The sequence below is a fragment of the Balaenoptera ricei genome, chromosome 13 (assembly GCF_028023285.1).
Source record: "Balaenoptera ricei isolate mBalRic1 chromosome 13, mBalRic1.hap2, whole genome shotgun sequence".
Classification (NCBI taxonomy): Eukaryota; Metazoa; Chordata; class Mammalia; order Artiodactyla; family Balaenopteridae; genus Balaenoptera; species Balaenoptera ricei.
This window is the reverse complement of record NC_082651.1, coordinates 64439245-64456578: the sequence shown is the minus strand read 5'-3', so window position 1 is coordinate 64456578 and position 17334 is coordinate 64439245. Positions and strand designations below refer to the sequence as shown.

The window sequence follows — 17334 nt, the reverse complement described above, 5'->3', positions numbered from 1 at the left end:
CACAAAGAGAAAAACAAACAAACAACTGCAAGAAGCCAGACTCCATCTGCACATATACTTTGGGTGATAGTTAGGTGACTTTTGTGCCTAAGTGTTGTATATGCATTAAAGTTCACTTAATCCTCAAGCATCCTTCCAAGTGGGTATCATCATCCCCATTTTACAGATGAGGAAACTGATATTCAGAAAAGGTAATAAATTTGTCCAAGGCTATCAGGTGAGTTGCAGAGCTGGAAGTCCGCCCAGGTCAGCCTGATTCCAAGGCCTTGTGCGCCCCAGTCCTCAGGCTTACCGGTCCTAAAGCATTCAGTGTACCTCTCCATCATTCTTTCCACGAAGGTCAGCACTCCAGACATCCTGGGAACCCCTCAGGCCGGAGATGATCGAGGACAAGCTCAGACCTCTTGGGACTGGTTTGTCATTCAATCCATCAAGAGACAAATAATCAGCCAGCAAACATTAATTGAGGGCCTGGGTGAGAGGTCTGGCAAGGGAGGCAGAAGGTGTGCAAGCCTGAGAATAATTCAAGAGCAAGACACAGCCACGTCTGTGCCCAGTGGAGGGGCAATGCCAGCCACCGAGGAAGGAGCTGACCAGGGGCTGAGGGTGAGGCAGGTCAGATGGATGGAAGAGGGCAGTGCCATGGGCTCAGCTGCCACTGTCGGGAAGCCAGAGGGCCTGATTGCTTCCCTTCCAGGGCCTGGGATCCCTCTGGGGCATAGAAGAAGGCCAAGAAAGGGCCATTGGGGGGGCCCAGCACCCACCTCTCCGCCTTGCTCAAGTGACCCCGGCCCAGACCCTGGACCCATTGTCCATTTTCCCCACAGAGCCATCCTCGGCATTGCCAGCTCCTGGCTGATGACTGGCTGAGTGGCCGAGGCTGCCCAGGGCCTGGATGCAGGAACTGAGCTAGGAGAAGGGATTTCTTTCTGTGTGAGGGGAGGTCCCCGAGGAACAGAGAAACTCAGTGGGAAGGACAGGTTCTCACGGAAAGGCTGTGTGGGGACAGCATAGTGCCCTCGAATGTGCGCGGCTGGGCTGATGGCTCCCCGGGGTGACGAGGTGACGGGGTGACGGGCTCAGCTGAGGCGGGAGGCAGGCAGGGAGGCAGAAGAACCTGCCCTTCCTGTCAGGTGGGCCTCCCTGCTGGCTTCCCTCCCTCTCTCTCAACACTATTTTAAAAATGTAACCAGAGGCTTACCTCGTCCCTGCCCATCTGCTGCAGAGGAGGGGAGGGCGTTTACCTAAGCAGCCCTCTGCTAGTGGATGGGGAGGACGGGCCCCCCCTCCCTTGAAGGAGGCTAATTTAACAACGGCAAAGAGCAGGGGAGAGGGGTCTTTCCTGACTCAACTGATTTAAAATAATCTGATTTTCAATGATATCAAATAAAAACTAAGTGGTGGGTTTTTTTGAATTTTTGAATTTTATTTTATCTATTTTTTATACAGCAGGTTCGTATTAGTTATCTATTTTATACATATTAGTGTGTATATGTCAATCCCAATCTCCCAATTCATCACACCACCACCCGCCCCCCGCCACTTTCCCCCCTTGGTGTCCATACGTTTGTTCTCTACATCTGTGTCTCTATTTCTGCCCTGCAAAGCGGTTCATCTGTACCATTTTTCTAGGTTCCACATATATGCGTTCCTATACGATATTAGAAAAACTAAGTTTTTAAATGTACAGAATTTGTAGTGTCCTAGTGTGCAAGATTGAGGTTATTTTTTTTGTTGTTGTTTTTTTTACAAAGAATTAAAACACTTTAATTCTGGATGATTCTACTGTTTTAAGTGACAATGTGCTAAATTAATTTTAGTTTTACTATTTTTTAATTTCCCTATATATTTACAACTGACAGTAAAAGGGTTTTGAATGTTTTGACAAAAAATTTTAAAGGTGATGGAATGATCATAATTTTTCCATTAATTATTAAGATTTTTTTTGCTTGATTTCAGGTTGCATGATCAATTTTTACAGTCTCACACTATCATGCAAAGCAAAGACAATTTATTATTTTTAATTGAAGTATAGTTGATTTACACGTTGTATTAGTTTCAGGTGTACAGCAAAGTGGTTCAGTTATACATACATATGTATCTATTTTTTTTAGATTCTTTTCCCCTACAGGTTATTATAAAATATTGTGTATAGTTCCCTGTGCTATACAGTAGGTCCTTGTCGGTTATCTATTTTACATATAGTAGTGTGTATTTGTTCATCCCAGACTACTAATTTGTCCCTCCCCCCCTTCCCCTTTAGTAACCAAAAGTTTGTTTTCTATGTCTGTGGGTCTATTTCTGTTTTTGTATATAAGTTCATTTGCATCTTTTTTTTTAGATTCCACATATAAGTGATATCATATGGTATTTGTCTTTGTCTGGTTTACTTCACTTAATACGATAATCTCCAGGTCCATCCATGTTGCTGCAGATGGCATTAATTCATTCTTTTTTATGGCTGAGTAATATTCCATTGTATATATATACCACATATTCTTTATCCAGTCATTGGTGGATGGACATTTAGGTTGCTTCCATGTCTTAGCTATTGTAAGTAGTGCTGCAATGAACATTGGGGTGCATGTATCTTTTCTTTTTTAAAAAATTTTTATTGGAGTATAGTTGATTTACAATATTATGTTAGTTTCTGCTGTACAGAAAAGTGCATCAGTCATACATATACATATAGCCACTCTTTTTTAGATTCTTTTCCCATAGAGGTCATTACAGAGTATTGAATAGAGTTCCCTGTGCTGTACGGTAGGTTCTTATTAGTTATCTATTTAGGTTGTTTTCTTTTTAATTGCGGTATAGTTAATTTACAATGTTGTGTTAGTTTCAAGTGTATAGCAAAGTGATTCAGTTTGGGGTCCATTTGTCCTGACACCTTCTCTTAAACTCCATAGAATCTTCTGGAGAAAAAAGATATATTCATCAGGAAAGAGAAAGGAAGGAGAGGAAAGGAGAAGAAGAAGAAAAGGAACAGGCACAGAAGGCAGGTAGGGGATGGGGATGACCAGTGCAAGAAATTTAGTGGAAACTTGCAGGGCCCAGGGATTCCCTCTAAATCCACTCTTCCCAGCTCCAGGGATCTCCTCATGCTGCTTCCACCTAAATAAGTCGAGTTGGACTGTGGGGAAGAGTTCAATTTGCCTTTGACCCTATTTAACATCCCCAAGATGCTACGGCCTCCACAGCCACCTGTCTGTACTTCCAGGGATACACATACAGACCAGGGTTCCCTCCCATGTCAGGGCTGTAATAATTGGCTCCTTGTTTAGAGGGGCATACTCAGGAGATTCTAGAATCCACAGGAATTTTGCTCTGATGCTAATGCCTATTGTGCAAAATTTCAGTATAAAGAGGGCATGAAGGTTTTGTAAAAAATTGGGCCGACCAAGAAAGATAAACTGTTCTTCCGAAGCACTGGAAGAAGTTACCTGGTAACCTGAGCCAAGGGCTACCCAGGTCAAGGCATCCACACTCCGTTCCACAGATGCTCCTAGAGTTTGCAGAGAAATACTCACCACCGTACGTTGATGTCATTACTGCCATGATGGCTACCTAATTATTGGGAACAAACGCATGGTGGGAAAACTGGCATGTTATGGCTAAAAGGTGAGGGTCCCATGCCATTCCTCACCAGCACACGTGTCACTGTCCTCCTCCAAAGGCCCTATGAGGCACTAATTCATGTGTTCTAAGTGCTCTGCAAAACCAGTAATAGCTGATAATCTCAGATGGACAAGAATAACTAAACCTCCTCAAGGGGTCTTTTGTGTTGCTTCCGTATGCCCTGCCCTTTGCTTTGAGAACTGTAGAGAGGACTCAGTGCCTACCCTCAGCCCAGAATGCTCTCCTGCCACTTCTCTTTCTAGCAAATTCCTCATCACCCTTTAAGATCCAGCCAAAATGTCACCTTCTCTGGAAGCTCTCCTTAACATCCCTCACCCGCAACCAGGCAGACGGGATCATTCCCCATTCTGAACTCCCAGAAAAACAGGGTTTTAACTTCTTAGGTGTGGTATTTCATCTATTTACAAGTTGGTCTCCAGCAGTAGACTGTGAGCTTTATAGAGGGGAGGGCCGTGTTTTATTCATCATTCTAAGCTAGGTTTCAACCACATCGATGAGTATGAGCTGGATGCTCAATAAATGCTGAAGCATGGAAGAGTGAATGAATGAATGAGATTAATTAATTAAACAGAGGTTAGAATACACACAGCCAACGAGGATGATGCCTCAAGTGCAATGGAATTTGAAGAGGGAATTTGGAAACTTGCATTTTGTGAACACTATCATTTTATTACATTTTAAAACTTTTAAAACGCTTTCTACTCTTAACAGGTAAAGTCAGTGTGGAATTGTCTATGGGTCTTTCCAGTACATTTCTAATTCTGGCCTTAATTATTAAACCTCAGGCAGATGAGCTTCTCTTTGTAATGCTCTCGTACACAATGAACTCTGGGCTGTCTGCCTTGGAGTCATTTACTTAGAGCTTTACCATCAGCATATTTCTAGGTCAGAAGGCATCTCTCTATCATAAATTACTATCTGATCAGGAGCCTCTTTAATTTAGCCTAAGATAGAATAATTAAGAGGGCTAATCTGCTATGATATAAAAATAACAATTAAGATAGGGCATGCCAAGCCTCATTGTCTAAAAGCTTTAAAACATCTGTGCTTCCTCTTCCTTCTATTGGGGTAGATCACTGAGCACATTGATCACAGCTAGGCTTGCGACCCCAGCATTCATGCACCAGAGACTACAATCTTCTGAGTGAGACCAAGAGAAAATCCTCAGAGTTTAAAATCTTAAGTATTTACAGGCACATTCTCAGCATTGCATCCCTGGTTTTCTTCAAAGGGCAAAGACAGAGGTATGCACTAGAGAGAAATGAAACGTTTAAAATGAGGTCTGTATGGAGAACTTATTTCTTGGCTTGGCACCTGGGGAGGTACACGTGCATGTATATGTGTGTACGTGCGAGTGTATTTGGGGGGCATGTTAATGTGTGCTTTAGAAGGTGCCCCTGAAGTTCTCCCCTCTAACACCAACACTACAGAAGGACCCAACTCCAGACCCCAGAATCATGCAGATGGAAAAGGCCTTTGCACAGCCACTGGAAATCATAAAGGGGCAAAAATTTCCCTCATTCTTTGTGTATTAATATATTTCAAAATCAAACTCCTGCAGCGTCCAGATCCCTTAAATGCCACGTAACTATCCTTCTCAGTTAGCTTAGGTCCAAAGCCTCGGTTGTCTCTTGCTATCTCTAACTACTTCTTGGATCTGCAGGGGGTTTGCTGGGAATACATGATGATGACTTGGAAGGAAAGCCATTTCTGAGGTTGTGAGGCCCTTTCCTCCCATTTTCCTTTTCTGAGATTTAAACCTGGAGAGTGGGCCAGACATAACTATGATCTCTCTGTGTCTAAGCTCCCTCATAGACATTGCTGGTGCTCCGTTGTCTGCCACAGGAGTGCTCTGAGGATGGCAGGAGGACAAGGAGATCAAGAGGATGTGAGGCAAGAAGATGCTGGAGACCAACTCCTGCCAACTCACATTTTAGCAGAGCATCTGCCTAGACAAGATGCTCGGAATGGTTATCTTCCCATGTAGGAAATGGAAGCCCTGAGGATACAGTCTATGGCCTGACCCTAAGCAGCCCAGAGATGGCCTCACATCTCTGCCAGCCTAGGCTAATGGGGCAGAGACCACCATGTAATTCAGTGATGCGTAGACTATCAAATGGCAGAGCTTAAAGAATTCTAAAGATCCAGCCCTCTCACTTTATTAACTTATTTTATTTATTCTTTTTTTTTTTGGCTGCATTAGGTCTTCGTTGCTGCGCACGGGCTTTCTCTAGTTGAGGCGAGCGGGGGCTACTGTTCATTGAGGTGCGCGGGCTTCTCACTGCGGTGGCTTCTCTTGGTGCGGAGCACGGGCTCTAGGCGTGTGGGCTTCAATAGTTGTGGCACACGGGCTCAATAGTTGTGGCTCATGGGCTCTAGAGCACAGGCTCAGTAGCTGTGGCGCACAGGCTTAGTTGCTCTGCAGCATGTGGGATCTTCCCAGACCAGGGCTCGAACCTTTGTCCCCTGCATTAGCAGGTGGATTCTTAACCACTGAGCTACCAGGGAAGCCCTCCTCTCACTTTAAAGAAAAGGAAACTGAGGCCCAGAGATAGAAAAGGAACTAGTTGTTAAAAGGAAAAGTTGTTCAAGGAACTCATACCAGACTGTCGGTTCCTTGAGGAATGGAATATGTCTCTTTGCTCTTGGTATTACCAGTGCCTAGCAGGGTGCCTGGCATACAGTGAGCAGTCAAGAGATGCTGATCAAGTAAATACTGCATATGAATGAATAAGTGAATGAATGAATGAGTACATCAGCCAAGATTTTTAGCTGCAAGTAACAGAAATGTTCTCTAGTTAATCTGAGGAGAAATGGTTCATTAAAAAGTTCTGGGTACCTCACAAAATCTCTGGGAGGGTTGGAGAGCCAGCCTCAGAGGTTCAGCAACCAGAAACAAAGCCTCAAACTGGAACCATAGTTGCCACTGCAGATGACTGTAGTTTGCACGAACTCATGACTCTGGATGCTGATGCCAGCACTGCTAGCATCAAGATGCTGTCACCAAGGTGGCACCCACTTTGCAAGGTGCCTGCTTCCCTCAACCACTAGATTCAAAGTCTGGGCGGATGTGTCTGATTCAAAGAACCTGGGTCTCATGTCCATATCCTGAGTTCTAGGGAGGCCTAGGGCATCTGGCATTTTTACTTTCTATAGTGAAAGGCAGGCTTTGCTTCACAAGGTAAATGAGGAACTCCCCAAACATAGAAAGATGCTAAGGTTTAGATGCCAAGGGGCTAAGAAGAAAGAAGAATGTCCATTACCATGAATGAATTAAGAAAATGTATGGTGCATTTGGCTAACTCTGGCCTCTGTTTGCCCCGTTTGGCTGACTCTTGCTTTAAGATGTCCCTATCACTTATTTCTGGGAGTCCCTGGAGCATTTTCCACAAGTTCTCTCTGTCGCTGCCATTTTCTTCCTAGCCTTCTACAGCACTTCCTGTGATTTCCATAGTTAAGTCCTCCTTCAAAATTGGGTCAGTACTTTTGCCACTGCCTCCTGGGCCCACTTTCTTTTTCTGGGCCACCTCTTGACTCTCTTCCAGTGAGTCTCCAACATTACTGTGGCTTTTGATGTCATCCACATGCACAGCCTTGAAGGGACCCAAAGACCCCTAAAACAGTTACGTTGAACAAGTGGGATTTGTATGGTACAATTACAAGGTGACATTATTATTTTCTTCCATTAAACTTCTGATGGACTATTTAGTTCCTATTTTGAGTAAAACCTCCTTTAGGTCCGAAGACTTTTCCAGTCACTCTTAAGCAGTAAAAATGGAAATTCCTTTGCTCGTACTAAATAATAGTCTAAGTCCAGTGTAATAATAAAAACTCCAAGCTTCATCCTAAGTTAAAGCTCTGTCCTCCTCAACTCAGACCTCCTTCAGCCTGGAAGCCTGTGTGGACGGAGGATAGATGGTGTCTGTTGCTTGCAACGTAGAATCTTGACTTAATAGATTCATTCGTTTGTCCGTTCATACATTCATGTATTCATTTGGTCAGCATTTACTGAGTGCCCATTTTATGCCAGGTGCCCTGCTAGGTACTGAGGATACTAAGATATTCCTCACCTGGCACATTTACTCCCATCCCCCTACTACCTTACCTTTGTCTCTCTAGTATAGGAGGGAGGAAAAGTAAAGAGTAGGAAAGGTCTTTTTTTTTTTTTTTTTTTTAACTAACATGGGTGTAGTTCCCTGTGGCAGCTGTTCTCCTTTTGTCATCTTTGTGTGTTTGCTGGATATTCCCCGATGGTCCCCTCCAATTGCAGCCCTCATGGCTCCTGCAGCTGGCCACTTGTGATCTTCCCAGAGTTTCTTCCTCCAGTGGCACTTCCACTTTCTTCTGCTGAGATCTCCTTGAAGAAGTGCATCTAGACAGTATCCTCCTTAAAATTCTAGATGGTTAAGCCTGTGGATTCCACATCCAATCTGTAAATACTGGGCAAGGTAATAGACCTAGTGATGGCTGCCCAGATCCCCCTTCAGAAATGAAGGGCATACTCCCCCAGGTGCTGTTGCCCAAGGTCATACCTCTTCCCCAAGGGCGGCCAGCACCAATGGCTGATCAGTGCAGAGGTATAAAGTCCTGGCCCCTCCAACTCACTGTGGGGCAACTGTGAAGGGCCATTCCAGCTTCAGAGGTTCCTGGGGGCAGGGACTGGATGAGGTCTTTGTTGAGGCTCCACTTCTCCCTCTGCCCAGTTCTGCTTCCTTCCCTTTCCTCCCACAGGTGCTGATTCCAAGACCACTCCCTAGTAAACCTCCCTCTATGCTCACCTCCCCCTCACGCTGGCTTCCAGGGAATCCAACCTGCAACATGCACCATCGCTGTGATGTAGGTGAGAGGGAGGAACTTCTGAACCCAGCCCTCTCCCTGGCCGCAACAAGCCACTTCAGCCGGCCTCTCACCCATAGGCAATCCCCTGTGTCCCTCAAGCTCTAGGGGACAGGTATCAACCTCAGTACATGGTCTCCAGGAAGCCCCAGTCACTAGACCTGGAGAGAGTGGTCAGGAGGGTCCTGCTTTCCTCCGTGGTACGGGAAGGGGGAATTCCATGACGTTGACAACTCTACCCTCAAGACCCAACGTCTAGCCCTCATCCATATCAATCCAGGCGCTCCCTTGAGGTAAGCATTGGCTAAAGCATGCAAAACCATCTTCAGAAAGCTCTTTCTCCGGTTCTGTATTTTGGAAGGAAGGGGAGTTGGTTCCTCTTGTCTTGGGACCTCAGTTGAAACTGAGCTAGAAAAAGTCCCATTTTAACACCCAGTGATAGGCCAAAGCCACACTACAGGAGTGGGGAGGGTGCCTCTGACCCCCATTCTGTGTCATTCTTAGTTATGCAGGCTCCAGGGTAGTGCTGTTTGGTGACCAATATCATCATTTTTAGTGACAGTAGCACCTTCATTTCTGCTTGTGCCTTTTTCTGAGGTGGGGCTGGTATGTCCTTTCTATCGGCCGTTCCTCCCACATGTGTGTGATTTTACCACCCTGGCGATGGCACCCACCAGCCTGGCAGATGGGCCAGTCTAGGTGGGGCTTCTCTGGGCCCTAGCTGCTTCCATGGCTGGGGCTCTAGATTTTTCTACCTTTTCACTCAGTCTCTCTACCCTCCCACCCTCCATCACCAAATTCTTACAGCACTTATTGTTTAGACTCTATGATTTTTCTCTCAATTCTTGTATTAAAAAAAATTTAAGAATATATAAGTTGTATATATCAATTTAAAAATCGTTTTGGGGAGAAAACAATAATCATTACTACATTAAAAGATCCTTATTGATTTCAGAAGCCTTGAAAAGTGAGTAAATGTGTGTCTCATTATCTGGAAATGCAGGGTGTGCACAAATAGACTGTCCCCTCCTGGAGGGAAGGGAACCACTGGCTCTTCCTCTTCCACCAGATTGATGCCCTGAAGCAGGATACATGGTAGCCATGGACCAATGACTCCTTTGCTACTAGTTTAAGGACAGCATGATAGACAGACAGGACCTTTCATGGGCAAAACCTCATCCCTAGACCTGGAAATGGAAGCCGTTAGTCTCTAAGTCATTGATTATCCAGACTTGAGGTGTTGGGGAATCTGTGGTTCTTTAAAACTGGATCCTTCTTATCAATAAGCGCTTACGAGTTCAAGTAGGAAAAAAAGCTTGACCCTTTCCTCCATAAAAATCACAGAACTCTTTTTGAAAGATGACAGATTCTGGATTGGGGGTGTCAAAAGTCACAACATTTAATGTTAGATACGGCATATGTCTGTGTGAACTATCCCATAGCTTTGGCCTGAAGCCAGACACGGGAGGGGTAGGGTATGGTTTTCTGGGGCTGGAGTTCAGTGACGGGAAGTGTGAGGATAGATTTTTGTAAAGTCACAACTTAAGAGTTGGTTTCGTTTGGAGGGAGTAACATGCAAGTGTTACTTGTTATTTCAAGTGTTATTTCAACAGAGAAAGAGCCCTGGCCTCTGTGATTGCCCTTCCTCCCATCTCTGCTCCCAAGCCTGCAGGCTCTCCCAACCCCCAAACAACTAAATGGCCAGATGAGGGCCAGATGGGTAATCCTTGAGATAACATACCTGGTAGCACAACATACCTGGTAGCACCAGGACTAGTGCGGGGTCTTGCATGACTCTGAGAGCCTCTCTTGCCTTGCCTGAGTTTCAGCCCTGATATATGATAATGCACTGAAAGTTGTAAAATACTAAAGAAATAGCCCAGCCTTCCAATATCTCTTCTCCTGGGAGATCCCACCATTCCAACATAATTTCCAACCACATCCTGGACCATACTGTTACTTTAACGGATTACTGAGGTCTTATTTCTTCCATCTGCACACTGCATCCCAGGTGCCTGCTATCTATCAAGTTTGTGACTTAACTCCTTGTGTCTATCCCATCCTCCTAGGCGTGTGCTCTATAGAGGAGAGGAAGCTAGAGACCCAGTCTTGTTCCTTGTTAAAACAAGATGGGTGTTTCCCTGCTGCCACAGCATTTGTCACCAAGCAGTTCGGTCTATAGTTGGGAGAAGGTGGGAAGATTTGCTGGGAGATGGGCAGTTTGCTCCCATTTTAAGCAGCTTGGGTGCTTTGCCTAGCAGTGCCCTCTGCTGCCCTCTGTGGCCAAAACATCAAGGTCTCTAGAGACACTAAATCCTGGGATCCATCTCTCCCTGCCATCATCTTTTAAAGCTTTTCTCCTTTAGTTCTCCATGGGCTTTAAAAAGTAAGATGGGACACTCTAGCCACAAGCCTGCATCTGGTTTACACTCTCAGCTCCTTCCTGCAAAGGTTGTTGAACTGAATCCTAGAAGAAATCTTAAGAGGTCATTGGGCCCCTCAGCTCTGCTGGCTCCAATCCTTCTGAGAATTATATAGGCTTTTAGTGAAATTCTCACTGCCAAAATCCCAGATTCTTCAAAGTTACTCACTGGGATTTCCACAAAATCTGCGTGGTTGTTTACTTTAGCTCGGGACCTTTCGCTTAGAGGGCAAAAGTCCCGATTAGAAACGTGGGCAGGCTGGCCATGAGAAGGATCTATGTTAATAGGGTTGATGTGTTCTTGACTGACACTTTACCTTTCCACTTTTTTTTTTTCTTTTAACACCTAAGAAGTTAATTTCATAAGCTCAACCTTGCTAAAATGTTCTCTTTGGTTTGGAGGTGTTGCTTTGTGACTGGCAAGCACAGCTGAGGACTCAGAGGTTTCTCCTTGCTCTGGCAGTGCATGGCCTTCGGCACCTGAAAGCCATCAAAGCACCTGTTTCTTCTCCCACTCCAGTCCCAAGGGAGGTGAGTAAGCTTATTGCTAATTAATAGAGAACTGTGTCTCACAAATTTGAATTCTGCATTAAGACAAGTAAATGTGTCCATTAGGATTGGCTGGCTGGAGAAGCCCTATACAAAATCAACCCATTCCTGAAACCCACCGGCACCAAGAAATGGTTCCCTAGAGGGATTTGCAATTTTTGTTTGAATTTCTTAACTGTCAGGCCTGATATTTGGTTTCAAAGTCTGTGTCACAGTGCTCAGCAACCCTAGGAAAATGAGAAAATGTGCCTGGTTCCTCAGTTCTCCGCTGCTTTTTTCGCCTATCCTTATTCTGCTTTCCAGTGCCTTCCAAAAGCTCCTGAAAAATATCTCCACCCCTCTTACAGGATGCAAGGGAAAAACACATGTTTATTTTGTATTTTGGTGGTGACACAGACTTATACCAAAAAAATTCTTCTTATGTATATTATTTTTTCTTTACATTTATTTTTGTATTATGGTTAAAGAAAAGCATAAATTTACCACCTTGACCATTTTTAAGCGTACAGTTCAGTATTGTTAAATATGTTCACATTGTTCATTGTCTAGAACTTTCTCATCTCGCAGAACACAAACTCTATGCCTATTAAACACGAATCCCTCACCCCACCCCCTTCTAGTTTTTTTGTTTGTTTTCTATGAATCTGACTAGTTTAGAAACTTCAAGAGTGGAATCACACGGTGTTTGTCTTTTTGTGACTGGCTTATTTCACTTAGTAAAACAGTCCTGAAGGTTCATTACGCAGATTATTTTTATATAAAATGTGGGGAAACTAAGGGGGGAAAAGGAACAGCAAGGCTTAGGGTCTCAGGGTGCCACCCATGCTTTCTCTTCAACTCATACCTGTGAAGCCTGCAGGGACCTTCTCAAATGAGCTTCAAAGATTAAGAGCCCCCGGTCCCTTCCAGAAATATCCTTGCTGGATCGGCGCCATGTAGGTAGGGAATAGGGTGGGATTCTTGGGAGAGCAGCTCAGCGAAGGACAGAGCAGAGGCTCCCTAACGGGCGCGGGTCCATAACAGCGCTTAAAGAGCAGCTGGAAAAATCCCTGCGCTCCAACGGCCTGCCCCTGGATCTCTACGATCTCCCCACACCCAGCACCTGCAGTCCCTTACCAGGGCTTCAATCGGAACGTGGAAATACACTGGGCAGCCCTGAAATTCTGCGATTTGAGGACACGCTGTCAACTCTTATCCCAAGATCACATTGTAAAGCCAGACTGCCTTCTCCAATTCTGAACCGGCCCGGACCCGCGCGGTGGTGGCCAGGTGTTGGGAGCAGGATTGCGGCAAGCCAGACCGCTCGAAGGACCTCCTCTCCCGCAACCCCGCTAGCTCAGCACAACCCCGCAAGCAACCGACGTGCCAGCTGAAGGAAGAGAAGAGCAGAGGCAGCACTAGCTCAATTTCACTGCACTGTTTCCCGCGGACCCAAAGGCGCAGGGGATCGGTCTCCCAGCCTCTCTCTTTCCGGATGGCAAAGCCAGCTGCGTTCTGCCGGAAAAATAAGCGCATCGCCCAGGCCGAGAGCGCAGCCGCTGGGGCCCTCGGAATTACCGTCACCGGGCCCAATGGGACTCGCAGCGAGGCGAAGGACGCGGGAGCGCGGCACCGCCAAGCGGCTCTGCGAAGCGCGGGACCCTCGGCGCTCGCGGTTGTGCCCTGATCCCAGGGCAGGGCAGAGATGGGAGGACGCCGGCGCACGGGAGTACTCTCGCTCCTGCAGCACTCCCGGAGACCGACTCCTCGCTGCCGCCTAGCCCCACTTAAGGTGCGCCTCCCCGGTGCGGAGTCCCTCTTAGCTCCCCGCCACCCCGCAGACCTCATAAACAACTTCTGGAACCGCAGAGGGCGGAAGCCGGGCGGGCGGGCCGCAACCGAGCGGAGCGCGGGGGCAGTGGGGCGGGCCGGGGTCAGGGCAGAGGCTGCGGCCGCGCTTCCCTATTGGCCGGGACGCCGTGGGCTGCCCGGGCGCGCGGCGCGGGCGGGACGGGGCGGGGCGCGCGGGGGCGGGGCCCTCCGGCGCGCGCCCGCCCCCGCCCGCTGCGCCCGCGCCCCTCGCGCCCTCCCCACCCCCCCGCAGGCCGCCGGAGTTTTTAAAGTGGGCTGGCGGCCCCGCGAGCTCGACATTCGCGAGCGGTCCGCCGCACAGCTCCGGCGCCCGTCGCCTCCCGCCCCAGCTTTCCTGAGGCGGCCGTACAATCCTCGGCAGTGTCCTGAGACTGTATGGTCATCTCAGCCTCCGCGTCCGCTCGGCCCCAGACTCTGCGAACTCCCGTCGTTTGAGCCGCTTCTTCTTTTTTGAAAACCCAGAAGAGTGACTCCCGACTCCTTTTCCAAGGAAAAAGGAACCTCGGCCCCCTTCTCGCTGCCCTTTTTTTGCGTGTGACAGCCTCCTCCCACTCCTTTCCCCGACCCCGCCTCCGCGTGCAGGTTCCTCCCCGTCACCTTTCTCCACCCCCCTCCCCCGCACCTAGCCAGCCGCCCGCAAACTTCAACCTGACTGTGCGGGTGCTCGGGACCTTTAACACAGGCGCGGGCCTCCAGGAGTGGGCTAGGGCCACAGCGAAGGTAGCGGCGGCAGCCCCCACCGGCCCTGGAGCTCAGGTGTTCGGCGTCTCAAAGGGCCCCCGCGACAATGACAGCTGACAAGGAGAAGAAAAGGTAAATGGGCGTCCGGAGCTGGTCCAGGGTGGGGGGTGGGAGTGGCGGGGCTTCGCGGGACCGGCGCGACCGCGAGCCGCTGGGAGAGGAGCGCGGAGCGGTCTTTGAGGCCGGGGGATAGATTTGGAAAGTTTGGCAGGGGAGGGCAGGTGCCCCGTCTGGGGACGCGCGGCTGCGGCTCCGCGGTTGAGAGTTCTGTGGCCCGAAGGAGTCGGGAATCTGCGCGGGCAGCGAAGCCAGGAGGCCGAGGGAGATGGCCCTAGAGGTCGGAGGTGCTCCCGGGGTACCTTCCAAAATCCATCCCCCCAAGCCCACACCCGCACCAAACCCCCGCGGCCAGCATGTTGAAATGTTTCTTGGTTGACTCGGCTCAGGTCAACTTTCGACTTTCTCACGGCCCGCATGAGGGGCAGCACCCACTCATCTCTTTTCCTCGGGACCCTTGGGGTTCTTCCAAACGAGCTCTGCCCGTGCTGCTCCCCAAACTGGCAAGGGGCCGGAGGCGGAGCGCGGCGCTGGGAAGGGCCCCGGTAGAGCGGCCAGGACGCAGCAAAGGGCCACACTCCAGGGTTCCAGACCCCACGGAAGGTGGGAGAAGCCGCTTTCCTGATCCCGCACCTTGCCTCGGCGGGAGAGTGGGTAGTGGGCCGGGCTGCCTCGCGGAGGCAGGTGTCTTGGTGTGTGGGGAGGGGATGGCGATACCGGGCGCTCCCGGCAGGTCCCGGTGTCTCTCTCCCAAGAGGACAGAGAAGGGCAGCCACGATCTGCTCGCCTGCCCTCTCCAGCGTCTCGGCACTGGTGGAGAGGCAACCCCGGCCAACTCTCACTGCCCTCTCCCGGCGAGGGTGAGAGCGCACGGCGTGGCGCGCAGACGTGGGAACCGCCTTGCCTCCCGCAGTCGTGCGTGGCTTGCCGCCTGGCCCCCCTCTCCTCCCAACCTCCGTTCGTGCTGCCCCGCGGGCTGGAGCTTTCAGCCCCGTTTTCGACGGCGGCTGGCGGGGCTGGTGTGCGGAGAACTGTAATCGAACGCGCGGCCGGCTGAAGGGCCTGAGCCGCTGGAGATCAGCTGCTGGGAGGCTGTGCGGTGGTTCGGGGAATGGGGACCCAGCCGCGATGGGCTGGGGTGACCGGCCTCGAGCCGGGGAGCCCGAAGAGTTCAGTGCTTGGGTCGATTTACTCTTGTTTCGACTTCCACTGTGGGACCGGAGCCAGAAGCCGTGTATCCTCTGGTCGAAAGCGGCGGTTCCCACCTCGGGGCACCGATAAGGATTTGATAAACGGGAGCGAATCGCGCCCGTTCTGGCCGAGCGCCCGGGCCCTTCGCTCCCGGATCGCTGGGGGGAGGGGATTGAGCCCGGCTCCCGGGTTGAGGCCGCAGCTGCCTTCCCGCGTCACGGTGGCGCCCCCAGGTTTGAGACGGCTGAGGGAGTCTTGCCCTGGCCGTTCTGGGCCCTGAGACTGCAGCCGTCGCTCGCCCCCGGGGGCCTCGGAGCAGCCCTGGAGTCCTGTGTCTTTGAAGGACAGCAAAGCAGGGAAGGGACTTTAAGATTCCAACGCATTTTGTTAAACCAGTATAGCCTGCCAATAGTAATGGCTGAACGATTAGAAGACAAAGTTATAGTCAGCTCCTCTGCGCGCGCTAGGCTCTGGAGCCGGCGAGAACTTATTGTACATTTTACAACTGTGATGCCTATCGGTGAATGTTGCAATCGCGGAGGTGGGGCCTGATGGTAATCTTGACAGATGTGTGAAGTGTCAGCTTCTCCCGCGCGGCTTTGCGCGGGTCCTGTGCTATTGTGTATGTTAATCGTCGCAAGAAACTTGGGAGCAGGGGCAGAACTATTTCGACATACCTGGCTGTAGTGCCTCTTTCGTTAGAGATAGAGGGAGCCAGAATCGGAGCAGGAAAAAGTTGGGCAATCAGACTCCGAATTATTCGATAGAGCGGCAGGTTTAAGAACCACTGTGGGGATTGCCTGTGAGATGCCTAGGAGGCCAGAGGCGGTGGCCCCGCGTGTCTGCTTTCTGCGCCTTGCCTTTGGTTTTATGTCGCAGACTGGCAGGGCAAACAGTGTGTCCCTCACCATCCGGAGTCCTAAGAGAGGTTGTCCAATTCCTGTTGGGCTAATTGTTTTGAGACGTATTTACTTTTCTAGTCTGGCTCTGTTTGCTGGGGGCATGCTCCTTGCAGGACCAAGGTGTAATTCAAATATGTGAACCAATGCATTGAAAGTTGGTGTGTCATGTAAGTGGCGGTCCTTAGCTTTGCCAGAGTGCCTCACAAGTTCGGTGTGACACCTGCTATGGGGGCTTTCAGATTAGGATTCTGTGTATAGGTTCTTAAGATGTGATTCTTCTGGTTCTGCAGAGCCATTTCTTCCCCAAAATTCCAGATTCATGGAACATTTGCAATGTTCCTTCTAACAACAGTCTTTCAAGAAGTGGGCAGGATTATTTTGTTCCAGAACGTTCATGCATCGATGGAGATGTTAATGTTTAATAAAAAAGAGTTTGCTTTCTAAACGTTGGCTGGCCAACTGGGTTTCAAAGTGTGCTCTTTTAGCGGTGGTGGGAATTCCTAGTGACATCAGAGATGGCCAGAAACGAGCTTGCTAAGGGTGCTGCACTCACTCACTTTCTGCACTCGTCTGTCAGGAGTGAAGTGAAGGTCTCATTAATCAAGGTTCCTGGTTCTGTGAAGAGCTAGAAAGTGTCTGGGCTACTCACTTCCTGATAAAACAATTTCTGAGCCCCTTCCCTGGAAGAGAAAATAGTCTGGAAGTTCTTAGGTACATGGGGATTGGAGAGTGGTTTGGGTAAATATAAGTTGGATCCTTGGATAATCAGGGATCAAAGTCCATTCCCAAAGCCAGACCCAGCTCAGAGCTCCTTTCCAGAAAGCTTCTATTGCTTAGTGTGGGGCCTTTGGTGGGAGGAAGATCAGGGGTAGCAGATCAGAAGTTTTCTATCTCCGGCTCCCCCTGCCAACTGGATGTAGTGGTTCCTCTGCTAAAATAAAATCAAAGCCCACCTTTTTTTCTATTCGGAAGGCAAAAGTATTGCTGGACGGTTTTTCTCAATTTAAATATATTTACTATAAATATTCCTTCAACATTTGATGTCTCTTTCCAATTGCATTACCAGAATGCAGGTGTGATAAGGAATTGGTGGAACACATTATAGTTTCAGGTGAATAAAATTTAATTCACACAGCTTTCATGGAG

At 48.9% G+C, this 17334-nt stretch overlaps 2 protein-coding genes across 3 annotated transcripts in view; both read left to right on the top strand.

Moving 5' to 3' along the window:
* Positions 1-11473, top strand: part of PRKCE (protein kinase C epsilon) — a 604085-nt gene extending 592612 nt beyond the window's left edge. For both annotated transcript variants that reach the window (XM_059943431.1, XM_059943429.1), the window contains exon 16: positions 11300-11473. In XM_059943431.1, the coding sequence (XP_059799414.1) occupies positions 11300-11452 (153 nt within the window). In that variant the 3' untranslated portion in view covers positions 11453-11473. The remainder of the gene's footprint in view (positions 1-11299) is intronic.
* A 2088-nt stretch (positions 11474-13561) lies between these two features.
* The window catches only part of EPAS1 (endothelial PAS domain protein 1), a 90180-nt gene continuing 86407 nt past the window's right edge, over positions 13562-17334 (top strand). The window contains exon 1 of the mRNA XM_059943419.1: positions 13562-14110. Coding sequence (XP_059799402.1) covers positions 14085-14110 — 26 coding nt within the window. The 5' untranslated portion in view covers positions 13562-14084. The remainder of the gene's footprint in view (positions 14111-17334) is intronic.